At 54.7% G+C, this 15,281-nt stretch overlaps 2 protein-coding genes across 3 annotated transcripts; one reads left to right on the top strand and one right to left on the bottom strand.

The window, feature by feature from the left end:
* On the top strand, window positions 1-4,229 carry GUCA1B (guanylate cyclase activator 1B). Its single transcript, XM_054293914.1, has 4 exons — window positions 1-204; window positions 1,372-1,521; window positions 2,870-2,984; window positions 4,102-4,229. Exons 1-4 carry the CDS (start codon window positions 1-3, stop codon window positions 4,227-4,229), a joined length of 597 nt encoding a protein of 198 aa, XP_054149889.1.
* A 4,041-nt stretch (window positions 4,230-8,270) lies between these two features.
* On the bottom strand, window positions 8,271-14,828 carry GUCA1A (guanylate cyclase activator 1A). Of its 2 annotated transcripts, XM_054293913.1 has the most exons (5): window positions 14,631-14,828; window positions 12,512-12,661; window positions 11,945-12,035; window positions 11,354-11,462; window positions 8,271-8,292 (listed from the first exon to the last, which is right to left on the bottom strand). In XM_054293913.1, the coding sequence occupies exons 1-5, from the start codon at window positions 14,826-14,828 to the stop codon at window positions 8,271-8,273; spliced, it is 570 nt and encodes a 189-aa protein (XP_054149888.1). The 2 variants fall into 2 exon arrangements, with proteins under 2 accessions (XP_054149888.1, XP_054149886.1); XM_054293911.1 differs by lacking the exon at window positions 8,271-8,292 and having other exon boundaries at window positions 11,302-11,462.
* Window positions 14,829-15,281: the final 453 nt, after the last annotated feature.

The following is a 15,281-nucleotide window of genomic DNA, read 5'->3' as shown; positions in this document are numbered from 1 at the left end:
ATGGGGCAGCAGTTCACCAACGCTGAAGGGGAGCAAGGGGAGATTGATGTGGCAGAGCTGCAGGAATGGTACAAGAAGTTTGTGGTGGAATGTCCCAGTGGGACCCTCTTCATGCACGAGTTCAAGAGGTTCTTCGGCGTCCAGGACAACCAGGAGGCAGCAGAGTATGTGGAGAACATGTTCAGGGCTTTTGACAAGAATGGGGTAAGTGCTCAGAGGGTTCTGCAGTCATTTATTTCTGTATATTATATATGTAACAGGGGACCAGCGAGGGCAGGAGGAGCACAGGCTGGCCTGGATTTATCTCCTCAAATCTCCACCTAAATTAAGGTCAGAATGTCCCCTTAAGGGACTAAGGGTGGATTAAAAAGTTGAAACTTGGGCAGTCACACTTTGAGGCCCTCAAACAGCCAAGGCTCCCACATGGCAGAAATATTTCTGTGTTGAGATAGAGGGGAAATCACAGTGCAGGAAAATCCTACCCAGGCTTGTTCTGTGTTGGAGGAAGTGCCTGTAGCAGGTATGAGCAGGTGGTCTGTAATAAAATATTGATTTTAGCTCTGCTTTCCAAGAGCAGAGGAATGCTGAACAATCCAGACATTCTGGGTTTGATTCCCTTTGCCATATTTGCAAATGGAAAAAGTGGGAGTTGTGGTTTAGCCGCAGCTCCTGCATCCCTGCCCTGCTGCAGGGCAGCCTGGCCTGCCTTGGGTTCTCGGCAGCCCTGGCTGAGCAGCACTTGCCAAATGAGCAAATTATTATTTTCCTGAAGCTCCTGATGATATTCCAGCTGTGGGGATGTTTGTTCCTTGTATCAATGAATGTTTGTTCCTTGTATCAATACAGGAAAAGGGGGCTCAGGCTCTTCATCCCTGATCAACTCATCTCCCTTAAGCTCCCTTTGAAAATAGGATCAAAATCTCATGGAAGTGGCAGCAAAAGTCACTTTGTGGGAAAGGATTTAAAAAGGCCATGGAAGATGTTGGCAGGTCAGGCTTGTCTCAGAATTCCAAGTTGTGAAAAACCAAATTCCTGCAGGATCCCAAATTCCGCAATGAAAGCTGTGGGGGAAGGCAGCAGAGCAAGCTGTGCACAGAAGATGGAGTCCCATTCCTAATTTACAGGAGTTCTCCCAACAGGACACAGGCTCTGTTTTTGGGGGTGCTGGTGGGTGCAGGGTGGGGAGGGGAGCCCAGCCTGGCTGCAGGTCCTGGGCTGCCACAAAACCTTCTCGGAGTGCCAAGCAAGCCCTGCTCCGTGCCCTGTCCTCCTGGCAGCTCTGACCAGGCTTCCTGGGGGCTGTACAGCGCTTTTCCATCAGCTCTCTGCCCCGCCAAGTGTCACCCAGCTGCTGATTCTCTGCTGGCACAGGACAACACCATTGATTTCCTGGAGTACGTGGCTGCCTTGAACCTGGTGTTGAGGGGGAAGCTGGAGCACAAGCTGAGGTGGACGTTCAAAGTGTACGACAAGGATGGCAACGGCTGCATAGACAAACCTGAGCTGCTGGAAATCGTCGAGGTAGGTGGGCACTGCCCAATCCCTGCTTTCAGCAATCCCTGCTCTGTGGCAGCGCTCTGGGCTCTGTGGGGTTTGGGGTAACGGGGTTCCAAGGGTGCTGTGGGGCTGAGCAGGTACACAGGCACCTGTGCTCCTGAGCCTGGGGAGAGGCTGGGGAGCACATCCCGCATCTGAGCACATCCCGTATCTGAGCACATCCCATATCTGAGCACAACCCGCATCTGAGCACATCCCGCATCTGAGCACATCCCGCATCTGAGCACATCCTGTATCTGAGCACATCCCATATCTGAGCACAACCCGCATCTGAGCACATCCCATATCTGAGCACAACCCGCATCTGAGCACATCCCATATCTGAACACATCCCGTATCTGAGCACATCCCATATCTGAGCACATCCCGTATCTGAGCACATCCTGTATCTGAGCACATCCCATATCTGAGCACATCCCGCATCTGAGCACATCCTGTATCTGAGCACATCCCGTATCTGAGCACAACCCGTATCTGAGCACATCCCATATCTGAACACATCCCGTATCTGAGCACATCCCGTATCTGAGCACATCCCGCATCTGAGCACATCCCATATCTGAGCACATCCCGCATCTGAGCATATCCCGTATCTGAGCACATCCCGTATCTGAGCACATCCCGTATCTGAGCACTGCTCATCCCCATGTGAGCATCCCAGGGACGTGCAGGGCCCCTCCTGTGGGCAGCAGGGCCCTGGCCAGGAGGGTGAGCAGCTGGGAAAGCAGGGCAGCCTGTCTGGGCCACCTCCCGCTGCAGTTTTGAGGTCAGCCAAGAGGTGCCCAGAACTGTGAGGCCACTGCTAATCCTCTCTGTGGGCAGAGTTGGCACAAAACCCTTCGACCTGGGCAGCAAAGGTAACCACGGGCAGGGGGTGCCGTGGCAGGGGTGGATGCAGTCTGAGCCTTTCCCTGCCAAAGGGGGGCAGAAACTGAGGGTCAGAATGTGAGCTGAGCCGGGCTGGATCGGCAGCTGCTGCCCCAGGGCTGGCTCAGTCCAGCTGGGCCTGGCTTGGGATGCCAGCAAACACTCCCATTCGAGGCCTGTGATATTTCCCATCTGTGGAATTCTCTCTTTGCTCTCTGCCAAGCAGCCCTGGGCTCTGAGCAGTGTGTGTAAGGAGAGCAGGAGGGCAGCAGCCCCACGGAGCAAACGGGGTCACTGGTGTGGGGTCAGGGGCTCCCTCCCAGACCTGAGCTGCTGAGGGGCAGAACCTTCCAGAAGGGTTAAACCCAGCCTTTGGGAGAGGCTGCACAGCCAGGGGGCACGGAGGGCTCAGTGCTTCATGCCCTGACTGGGGAGCTGCTTGCAGTCCATCTACAGGCTGAAGAAGGTGTGCTGGTCGGACGTGGAGGACAGGACCCCGCTGCTGACCCCGGAGGAGGTGGTGGACAGGATATTCCAGCTGGTGGATGAGAACGGGGATGGTGAGTGATGCCCAGGGGCATTCCTGAGAGCTCACCGGGGCTGGGCTGGCCACAGACGCCTGGGCTGTGCTGTGTTCCCACCATGGGCAGCTGGGCCGGTTCTGCTCTGTTCTCACCATGCACAGCTGGGCTTGGTTCTGCTCTGTTCTCACCATGCACAGCTGGGCTTGGTTCTGCTCTGTTCCCACCATGAACAGCTGGGCCGGTTCTGCTCTGTTCCCACCATGGGCAGCTGGGCCGGTTCTGCTGTGTTCCCACCATGCACAGCTGGGCTTGGTTCTGCTCTGTTCTCACCATGCACAGCTGGGCTTGGTTCTGCTCTGTTCCCACCATGCACAGCTGGGCCGGTTCTGCTCTGTTCCCACCATGGGCAGCTGGGCCGGTTCTGCTGTGTTCCCACCATGCACAGCTGGGCTTGGTTCTGCTCTGTTCTCACCATGCACAGCTGGGCTTGGTTCTGCTCTGTTCTCACCATGGGCAGCTGGGCCGGTTCTGCTCTGTTCCCACCATGCACAGCTGGGCTTGGTTCTGCTCTGTTCCCACCATGCACAGCTGGGCTTGGTTCTGCTCTGTTCCCACCATGGGCAGCTGGGCCGGTTCTGCTCTGTTCCCACCATGCACAGCTGGGCTTGGTTCTGCTCTGTTCCCACCATGCACAGCTGGGCTTGGTTCTGCTCTGTTCTCACCATGCACAGCTGGGCTTGGTTCTGCTCTGTTCCCACCATGCACAGCTGGGCTTGGTTCTGCTCTGTTCCCACCATGCACAGCTGGGCTTGGTTCTGCTGTGTTCCCACCATGCACAGCTGGGCTTGGTTCTGCTCTGTTCTCACCATGCACAGCTGGGCTTGGTTCTGCTCTGTTCCCACCATGCACAGCTGGGCTTGGTTCTGCAGGACCTGGCTGGGTCCTGGCAGGGCCTGGGTGAGCCCTGCAGCATCCAGAGCGTCCCTTTGGGGTGGGACAGGGGGGAAATGCTGGGTCACAGCCCCTGGTTTGTCCTTCAGCCTCAGAGCTGGGGGATCCCCTGAGATGGAGCCTGATCAGCATTTTGTGACCCGGGGTGGAACCCTGCTCCTCCTCCTCCTCCCTCATCGGCCTGTCCCGCTCCCGCCCTCAGGGCAGCTGTCCCTGGACGAGTTCATTGACGGCGCCAGGAAGGACAAGTGGGTGATGAAGATGCTGCAGATGGACGTGAACCCCGGCGGCTGGATCACCGAGCAGAGGAGGAAGAGCGCTTTGTTCTGAGAGAGCTGGCTCTGGCACGGCCGCCATGGCGATGCTGAGTCCCGGGGGTGACCCTTCCTCCCTCTAGCCTGGTAACGACTTTCCTTTTAACTCCGTCTCAGCATCCCGATGCAAACCCGAGTGCCCAAAGAGCCGTCTCTGCTGTCAACCCCACGTGCTGGGCACTGCTGGTACCCAGGGACTGTTTCTGGCCCATGAATAACTCTTGCTGTGCACACAATCCCGTGTTTGCCAGCTCTGCTCTTTGGTTACACCCCAAGGAACAAACTCTGGAGGCAGATCCTGAGCAGGGCTTGGGGCTGGCAGTGGGGATGGAGCCTGAGGGCTGTCCCAGAGCAGCCTGGGCACGGCTCAGCCCTGCAGGGCAGCACGGGCGGCTGGGGATGCTCAGGGGGCTCTGTGGGATATTCGGGGGTCCCTGTGGGATCTCAGGGGTCTCTGTGGATGCTCAGGGGGCTCTGTGGGATATTCGGGGTCCCTGTGGGTGCTCAGGGGTCTCTGTGGATGCTCAGGGGTCTCTGTGGGATGCTCAGGGGTCTCTGTGGGATATTCGGGGGTCCCTGTGGGTGCTCAGGGGTCTCTGTGGGATGTTTGGGGGATCCCTGTGGGATCTCAGGGGTCTCTGTGGATGCTCAGGGGTCTCTGTGGATGCTCACAGGGTGTCTGTGGGATGCTCAGGGGGTCTCTGTGGATATTCAGGGGTCTCTGTGTGTGATTTGCCACCTCTACTGCTGCTCATGTCCAACATAACCCCACCAGAAATGAGATTTGGGTGTGAGCAGTGGCCAGGGCAGCGCACAGAGGGAAACAACCTCAGGGCTGGGCAGGAGCAGCAGCAGCTCCTTCCTGCCCCTCCTGGGGACCAGAGGCTGCTCCTTCTGCCTGCCCTGAGCCCGAGGGGCTGAGGGATGCTGGCCCCAAACTCCAGCATTGCCCAGCCCCACTCAGAGCTCAGAACAGCCCGGGTGGGACTCAGCTCCTGCCAGCCCCTGGTTCTGGGGAATCCTCACTGGAGCAGCTTCTCCTGCCCTGGGAGAGGGGATGAGCCCAGGGAGCCCCAGGATTGGAGCCCAGGATTGGAGCTGGGGAATCCTCACTGGAGCAGCCTCTCCTGCCCTGGGAGAGGGGATGAGCCCAGGGAGCCCCAGGATTTTCACCGCTCTGGGAACAGTTTGGAGTGGGAGCAGAGGGGAGGGAGGAGCAGGGCTGTGCTCGGCGGTGTCTCTGCAGTGGAAGGATTCGTGCTGCTCCATTGGCAGGACCACAGAATCAGAAATCAGGGATGGTTTGGGCTGGGAGGAACCTGAAAACTCCCTGATGTCCAAGCCCCCTGCCCTGGGCAGGGATGCCACATCAGTTTGCTCCAAGCCCTGTCCAAACTGGCCTTGCAAAGTGGGAAAAGTGACAAAAATTCCAGTACAGTGGTTTTACACTGGACTTAATTTAGCCCCAGACTGCAAAAATAGAATTTACACAAGTTGCAGGCTGTGCTCTGCTGTTCTAACCCATGTTCCTACATAGATGTATGTGGGAAAAGGATTTGGGTTGAATCAATATTTTGGTTCACCTTTATTGGATTTACTGGTTCATTCAAAAGAAGAAAATCCCCCAGGAAAATAACATGAGCTTGTCTGTTCCATCTGAATTTTCCTATGGGATCAGTGGGCCAGGTCATACCAATGAGAAGATTTACAACCCCTTTTTTGTGGCCTTTAATTAGGACTGCAGTAGCTGTCATTAGCTGATTAGCGTGCTGGTTTGTGGTCTTGTCAGTTTAGCCAGTGTTTAAATTCCATGGGGAAGTGCTCAGGATCAACACAATCAGTGCAGGAGTTCAGATTGTGCACATTTCCACTTTGAAACAGTCTTTCTATGAGTTCTCTGTAAATACTGAGCACTTTGTGCTGTGCTGACTTATCAGGGCTGATTCCACTTGTGCTTTCTGCTGCTCAAAGCTCTCTCTGGTCAATAGTTCATCAGCTCAAGATCTGAGAGAAAAATCTGACTTCTGGTTTGAGAGCCTGGATGAAAACATCCACATTTATTGATTTTCCAGCTTGTGAAAAAATGTTTTCATTGCAGGGTACAAATCTCTAAGAATTCCTTACATTTCAGCATCTCAACCCAGGTAACCCCCCCTGCTCCTTGCACGGACTTAGAGAGGCTGTTTAGTTCATAGAATTGCATTTTGCTGCTTCGCTGAAATGCTTCAAATTCTGCAATGCTGCTCACCTGGCCAGCCCAGGCTCTGCAGGGGCTGCTTGGGGACCCTCCCTGGTGAGCCCCTGTACAGATGCTGGTAGAGGTTTTGTAAAACACGACTTGAATAAAGAAATATTTATTAAAAACCTTTGTTTTGCAGTATCTGTTTGTTGATTAGGTGAAGAGCTGTGTGAGCACCTGAGTGAAACTGCAGCCTGTGAGTGTGATATATTGAATTTAGGGGAGGAGCAGCCGGGTCAGACGGAGATAAGGCAGAGATGACGACGCTGGTGCAGAGTTGGGAAGGAGCCTCTTGTGTTTAACTTCGTGTGATGACAGCCAAACCCGTGAGAGCGTAATTAAAAATACAACGTTTCTCACTGGAACTGGGAAGGGGTGTTCGGAATAAAGAGAGCAGAGTGCTGCAGTGGGATGGGAGTGACCCTGCAGGCCCGGAGCAGCCCTGGAGCTGCAGGGGCTGCGCTGCTGTCGGAGCTGGCACAGCCCGTGGAAAATCCTTCCTCTTATCAATTGTGTAATCTCTGGCCGAGGAACGCAAGGCGCTATTTTAGAGCCCTGGCTACAGGGCCCTGATCTCTCGCAGCCCCATCAGCGCTCATCGGGCCGTGGATGTCAGAATTTGCATAATCCCATTGCCAGACTTAGGACAGGCTCCAATTGGATTGCTCTGATCTGATCGGATTTCTTTCTGCTCTAAACGGGGAAGCAGGAGGGCTCGGAAAAGGCAAATGCCACCTGACGTTTCTGGGCTGCCATCTGCTCCGTGCCCCGAAGGTGCAATAACCGGGCTGGGAAGCTGCAGCTGGGGCTGAGGTGGAAGGGAAGGCGGAGCAGGAGCCAGCGAGGCGTCAATCACACCCTGAAATAGCCCGGGAGGTGCACAGCATCCCTGGGACAGGCTGAGGGGAGGGGGATCCCTGCCCTGCTCCGGGTGCAGCTGAGCCTGGGGCAGGGGCGGCTCCTGGGCCTGGAGTTTGTGCCCAGGTCATTCCCGGAGCACCCGGGGCAGGTTCCCTTGGAAATGTCCTGAGCAAGGCCAGAGTGACCTCCTGAGCCCCGTGCCGGTCACTGCAGGCACCGCCTGTGGTCCCTTACAGCGCTTTTCTTACAGCACTGTGCGCAGCTGGGCCGTGGCAAAACGCCTTTCCTTTCCTTTCCTTTCCTTTCCTTTCCTTTCCTTTCCTTTCCTTTCCTTTCCTTTCCTTTCCTTTCCTTTCCTTTCCTTTCCTTTCCTTTCCTTTCCTTTCCTTTCCTTTCCTTTCCTTTCTTGCTGTCCTTCCTTTTCCCTTCCTCCCTCCCTTTCTCTTCTTTCATTTCTTCAAAGTTAAACTCAGCTCAGAACCTTAAAAGGTGTCTCAAGTTTGGGGGGTCCCTCGGGTTTGTGGTCCCGGGGCTGTTTTGGGGGGTCCCGGGGCTGTTTTTGGGGGGTTTTCTCTCGGGTTTTGGGGGATTCTCTCGGGTTCGGGGTCCCGGTCCCGGCGCGTTCCCGCTGCTCCCGGAGCGGCCGGCAGGGGGCGCTGCGGGACGGGACATGGCGGGAGCGGCGGGGGCAAAAACCGGGACGGGAACGGGAACGGGAATATGGGAACGGGATAGTGGGAACGGGGTAATGGGAACGGGATAGTGGGAACGGGAATATGGGATAGTGGGATAACGGGATAGTGGGAACGGGAACGGGATAATGGGATGGGATGGGATGGGATGGGAATGGGATAATGGCATGGCATGGCATGGCACAGAGATGGGGACAGGGACGGGATGGGGACAAGGATGAAATGGGACAGGGACAGCCCTTTTAGAACTACTTTGGCTTTCTAACTAGAGATCTGGCTGCTTCCCGCTGCCCCTGGGCACAGAGGGGAGCTCGGGGAGCTCTGGCAGAACTGATGCTGTCTGTGCCCAGGGAGGTGCCCAGGAAGCCCACGCTGAGCTCAGCTCCCTCCCCGTGCTGTGCCAAGGCCAAAGGGCTCTGAATTGTGAGCTGGTCACCTGTGGGGGAGTTGGTTGTGTTGCAAGAAGGAGAGTTCCACTGCTGTATTGCGCTAGGATCTGACATTACACTGCTGTATTGCACTAGGATCTGACATTACACTGCTGTATTGCACTGGGATCTGACATTGCACTGCTGTATTGCACGAGGATCTGACATTACAGTGATTTATTGCACTAGGATCTGACATTGCACTGCTGTATTGCACTAGGATCTGACATTGCACTGCTGTATTGCACGAGGATCTGACATTACACTGCTGTATTGCACTGGGATCTGACATTGCACTGCTGTATTGCACTGGGATCTGACATTGCACTGCTGTATTGCACGAGGATCTGACATTACACTGCTGTATTGCACGAGGATCTGACATTGCACTGCTGTATTGCACTGGGATCTGAAATTACAGTGATTTATTGCACTAGGATCTGACATTGCACTGCTGTATTGCACTGGGATCTGACATTACAGTGATTTATTGCACTAGGATCTGACATTACACTGCTGTATTGCACGAGGATCTGACATTACAGTGATTTATTGCACTGGGATCTGACATTGCACTGCTGTATTGCACTGGGATCTGACATTACACTGCTGTATTGCGCTAGGATCTGACATTACACTGCTGTATTGCACTGAGATCTGGCATTGCACTGATGTATTGCACGAGGATCTGACATTACAGTGATTTATTGCACTGGGATCTGACATTGCACTGCTGTATTGCACTGGGATCTGACATTACACTGATTTATTGCACTAGGATCTGACATTGCACTGCTGTATTGCACTGGGATCTGACATTACACTGATTTATTGCACTGTGATCTGACATTGCACTGCTGTATTGCACTGGGATCTGACATTACAGTGATTTATTGCACGAGGATCTGACATTACACTGATTTATTGCACTAGGATCTGACATTACACTGCTGTATTGCACTGGGATCTGACATTACAGTGATTTATTGCACTGGGATCTGACATTGCACTGCTGTATTGCACTGGGATCTGACATTACAGTGATTTATTGCACTGGGATCTGACATTGCACTGCTGTATTGCACTGTGATCTGACATTGCACTGCTGTATTGCACTGGGATCTGACATTACAGTGATTTATTGCACGAGGATCTGACATTACACTGATTTATTGCACAAGGATCTGACATTGCACTGCTGTATTGCACTGGGATCTGACATTACAGTGATTTATTGCACGAGGATCTGACATTACACTGATTTATTGCACAAGGATCTGACATTGCACTGCTGTATTGCACTGGGATCTGACATTACACTGCTGTATTGCACGAGGATCTGACATTGCACTGCTGTATTGCACTGGGATCTGACATTACAGTGATTTATTGCACAAGGATCTGACATTACACTGCTGTATTGCACGAGGATCTGACATTGCACTGCTGTATTGCACTGGGATCTGATATTACAGTGATTTATTGCACTGGGATCTGACATTACACTGCTGTATTGCACAAGGATCTGACATTACACTGCTGTATTGCACGAGGATCTGACATTGCACTGTGAGTAACAGCTCAGCCCACTCTAATGAGGGGTTGATGCCGCTCCCTCCTGCAGGGCTGAGAGTGGACAGGTTGGCCATCAAGGGCTCCTGTCCAGGTGCTGTGGTTTGTGAGCCCCAGAACAACCCCAGAGCAGCTGTTTGTGTGCTTGTGTGAGCCACTAAATCTGCCCTGCTGGAAACAGGAGGGTTGATTGCAAGAGAGGAGAGGCACAACCTGAAATAATATTGTAAAACACCTTTATTAGCTCACCATAGGACTGGAAGTACAAAAGCTTCCAGGTAAAACTCTGTCCAGTGAAAAAGACACACAGGAAAATGGTCAGGAAAATGGTCCTGCTCGTCTGGAAGCACTTCCTTCCTTCCTTCCTTCCTTCCTTCCTTCCTTCCTTCCTTGCAGATCCTTCAGGGAGAAGCATTTCCTTACAGTCCAGGGGGTTGTTAAAAAAAGGCACCATTCCACATTTTTAGTGCTTTTAAACAAAGAAAAGCCACTGCATTCACCCCTCCCCTTGTGCTAGCTCACAAATGTTGTAACTCACATTATCACTGCTCACTGCTGACCAAACAATAATGAGTGAAGGAAGGAGCGACCAGAACTGGAGATTGCTGGCTCTGGAAATTCAAATGGAAGGGGAAGGTTTGGATCTGCTTTTCCAGGACCCCTCTCACGGGGCCAAGTGCTGGTTGGACCCCGCTGGGGGTGCTGGCCACGGCCTCAGTGGATATTTTGGGTGTTCTCAGTGCGATTTCGTTCAGCACAGCCTCGTGCAGCACTGGCTGTCCCCTCTGGCCTCAGTGGCAGTTTTGGGGTGTTCTGAATGAGTTCTTGTTCTGCACAGCCTCGTGCAGCACTGGCTGTCCCCTCTGGCCTCAGTGGCAGTTTTGGGGTGTTCTGAATGAGTTCTTGTTCTGCACAGCCTCGTGCAGCACTGGCTGTCCCCTCTGGCCTCGGTGGCAGTTTTGGGGTGTTCTCAGTGAGATTTTGTTCTGCACAGCCTCGTGCAGCACTGGCTGTCCCCTCTGGCCTCGGTGGATATTTTGGGGTGCTCTCAGTGAGCTCTTACCCCGCACAGCCTCGTGCAGCACTGGCTGTCCCCTCTCTGAGCTCAGCAGAGTGTCCAGAGCCATCCCAGCTCCGTGTGGGATGGACATTGGGTTATTTAGCTCTGCACCCCTCTCCTCTGGCACCCAGGGGCGTCCCCCCGGTGCCCGTGCCAGGGGACAGTTCTGTCAGCAGGGAGTGCAGGCACAGCTGATCAGTGCAGTGCCAGGGGAGGCCAAGGCACAGCCCAGGGAGCTACTGGGCAGCCTGAGCGTCCTGCCCGGCCTCGTGGGGGTTCTTGCCATCGTTCTGGATCAGCCTCACGATGTGGGTCAGGTCCAGGCTGCGCGTCAGGATGTCCAGCAGCATCTCGTCCTTCTGCACGCCCTCCATGAACTCCTCCAGGGACAGCTCGCCTGCGGGGCACAGAGCTCTGTTAAACCCACAGCCCCAGAGCTCCCTGCACCCCCGGACTGGCACAGAGCCTGCACTGTGCCGCAAAGCCCAGCACAGAGCTCTGTTAGACCCACAGCCCCAGAGCTCCCTGCACCCCCGGACTGGCACAGAGCCTGCACTGTGCCCCAAAGCCCAGCACAGAGCTCTGTTAAACCCACAGCCCCAGAGCTCCCTGCACCCCTGGACTGGCACAGAGCCTGCACTGTGCCGCAAAGCCCAGCACAGAGCTCTGTTAGACCCACAGCCCCAGAGCTCCCTGCACCCCCGGACTGGCACAGAGCCTGCAGTGGGGGCCCAGCACCCTCACTGTGCCCCAAAGCCCAGCACAGAGCCAGGGCACATGGGGGGCTCAGCCTGCACAGGGAGCCACCCTCTGCCAGCTCTCCCAGCCTGGTGTCCTGGGGCGCAGGGAAGGGAGGGCAGAGCCCAGGAGGGGCCTCACCGTCTCCATTGATGTCGATTTTGTTGAACACCATGTCTGTGAACTCCTCTGCCGTCATCTTCTCGTTGCAGCGGTTGATGGAGCGAATGGCCTGGGGGGAACGAGGGCACAGGAGTTACCGGGTGCTCTGCAGGGGTGTGGGTGTCCATCAGAACAAGTGGCCAAATCACCAGCACTAAAGGCCAGAGGCTTTTTCAGGGCTAAAACCTATTTTCAGGCAGTTAGGCTTGGAAAGGAGCGAGTCCTGTCTCAAAGGCTGGAGACTAAAATCACCCAAAAAGGCCATCAACGCTTTACAAGATTTACTGGGCATGCTGGGGTAAGCCAGGAGCCATTCACCTCTGAAAACCCTCAGATTAAATGGAGGTGCTTATCTCAGGCCTGGTTTCAGTGCCCAGGGTTAAGCAAGCTGCCAGGGCAGGACAGGGGTGCTGGAGGCACAGCTGGCACAGCTGGCACAGCACAGCAGCAGCTTGGGGCAGTCCTGCAGCTGACCATGGCGTTCATGGCTGGAAGTTCCTGCTGCAGGGCCCACCTGGGCAGGGATGGGGGGCTGTCCCCACTCACCTTGATGATGTTCAGCAGCTCAGCCCGGTCGATGCAGCCGTTGCCATCCACATCATAGAGCTTGAAATACCACCTGAGCTTCTGGTCCACCTTGCCCTTCAGCACCAGGCTCAGGGCTGCCACGTACTCCATGAAATCGATGTAGCCATCCTAAAGGCAGAAGGTTAGAAGTGAGATTAAAAGCAGAGTCAGGCAATAAAGGATTATTTTGGTCGCTTCTGAAGTTCCCCCTGGAGCTGGTCCCCCCACCCTGAGAGCAGGGGCTCGTGGAGTGCAGTGGTGGAAGCCAAGGCTCTGCCTGAATGTGGGCAGAAATGCTGTACAATGATGGAATTACAGAACCATAAAGGCTGGGAAAGGCTCCCAGATCACCCAGCCCAGCCTTGCACAGTTCAATGTTGGGACTGGCTGGTGGATGCGGCTCAGGGACAGAGCTGGCCTGGCTCGGGGAATTAACACACCAGGCATTAATTACCAGCCCAAAGCAGGGGATCCAGAGGTCACAGAGGTTCATGCACATGAGCCCTGATGAATCCCCCAGCCCCACCCTGCCTGCGCACACCCTCAGCTCCTTTCTCCTGCCTGGGGTCCCATTCCCAGGAGAGGAGCACGCTCAGGGGTGACCCCAGCACGCTGTGACATCTCGGGCTGGGGTTCCTCTGTCCCTGTGCCATTGCTGTGCCCGCTCCACGTTTGGAGCACAAACACTTTTATCTTTGACTTTCCTGCCGGCTGTTTGCCCACCCCAGCTGGTGCCATGGTTTGGGTGCCCATCTGGAGCCAGGGTGGTGGCAGCACTGCAGAGCTGCTGCCCAAAGTGCCCCCAGATGAGCCTGTGACGCCCACAGCTCCCAGGGGGCTGTTAAATGCCTCCTGCCCCCCCCAGAGCCTTCCCATGCTGTTTGAAAGGATCCATTGCCCCGCTGTGGTTGTGGCACTTCCCTGCAAGGGCTCCTGGGGCACTGGGGACGCGCTCATGGTGAGCTCAGGGGTCCCAGGGCCCTTTCCACCCTCAGTGATTCCAGGATTCGCAGCGCAGAGCATGAGCCAGGGTTTGTCAGTGAGCAGAGGCACTGCCCCGGGGCCAGGACCTTGCAGAGATCATCTGCTTGATCCCAGGGCTGCAGCAGCCAGATTAGGGACAAATAACTGCTAAGCCCCTTCCCAGCAGGATTTCCTGTGCATCAATTCCCCTTTCAGGCGGGCATTCAAACACAGCGGTGAGCAAGGGAAAGGCCAAGGCACCAACCAAACACCTGAAGGATTTAGGGCCTGATTTGCATTTTTGTCAATGGGATTAATGCCGTAAATCCTTTGGGTTGCCATAAAATAGATTCCTCACCTCACAGGAGGTGCAATTTCAGGTCATTTGCAAGCAGAGGAGGATGCAGTTTCCTGTTGGAGACACAGCATCCACATGCTTCCCAAAAATCCCAATGTTCTGGGACTGCATTCCCAAAAATCTGCTCTGGGATTGCATTCCCAAATCCCTGCTCTGGGATTGCATTCCCAAATCCCTGCCCTGGGATTCCATTCCCCAATCCCTGCTCTGGAACTGCATTCCCAAAAATCTGCTCATGGATTACATTCCCCAATCCCTGCTCCAGGACTGCATTCCCCAGTCCCTGCCCTGGGATTCCATTCCCCAATCCCTGCTCTGGAGCTGCATTCCCCAATCCCAAAGCCTCTCCCCAGGGATTCCAAGCTCCCTATCCCATGGAATAAAATCCCTCCCACTGCAATCCCTTCCCAGTTTCCAGTTTCCCAGAGCACAAGCAGCCCCAGCCCGTGCTGGGGACTCACTGAATGCAGCCCTTGTGCTCACAGCCACTGTCACAACATTCAGTGTTTAGGGATTAAAGGGCACTTCATTTTAAAGGGATCAAAGGCTGCCAGATGGAGCCCCCTGTTCCAGAAGGAAAATTCTGGGAGAAGCCTGTGTGTCCCTGCAGGGCAGGCAGTGGGTGAGGGTTCCTGCTGGCATTTCTCACGTCCCACAACCGATTCCACACTTTATGAGGCTGCAGTGAACCAGGCTGCACATACCCAGAGCAGGTTCTGCTCCCTCCCTCCCAGCCAGCCCAGCCCTGCACGGCCCAGTGGGAAGGACAATATTTACCTTATTAAAGTCAAACGTCTCAAACATTTGCTCAACGTATTTGTTCGCTGCCGGACTCAGGTTTTTCAGGCCAAAAAACTGTTTGAACTCGTAGAGGGTGAGCTGGCCAGAAGGACACTCTGTCATGAACTTCTTGTACCACTGGTGGCACTCGGTGGTGCTCAGCTCCTCCACGGTTTTCCCGTCCATGTTCCCCATCTCCACACCGGCTGCTGGGCCCTTTGTGGCCAAAAACGGAGCGTTTGTGAGATTTAGGGAAAATAAAACAATCTCACAATTCTGCTTCTTGCCTTCGATGTCCCCAGCAGCGCAGGGTCAGGGCATCAGGAAATCCCTGGTGCTGTACAGATCCCAGCAGGGATGGACGCAGGAGGCTCCTCTTGCTGGCAAACCCAAAAGCACAGAGCCCTCCTTGGATGGAAGGTGGCATTTAAGCACCCAGCAAATCCCTCCCCGGCCAATGAGGCTCCTGCCAGGCATTAAGGGTTCAGGTTAAAATAGAAAAAGGTAAAATGGGGAAGTCTTGCAGATTACAGGCCCAGCAGGAGATTAGGAGGGTGGAATTTTCTCTGTGATGAGCTAATCTCTTAATCCACTTCATTTATCTTTATGGCAAGGGGGGCTGGCATCACATGAGCAACAACTTTTGGA

The sequence above is a fragment of the Melozone crissalis genome, unplaced genomic scaffold (genome assembly GCF_028551555.1).
Source record: "Melozone crissalis strain CALT ecotype California unplaced genomic scaffold, PUWL_Pcris_2 ptg000198l_1, whole genome shotgun sequence".
NCBI lineage: Eukaryota > Metazoa > Chordata > Aves > Passeriformes > Passerellidae > Melozone > Melozone crissalis.
This window is presented reverse-complemented; position numbering and strand designations above follow the sequence as displayed.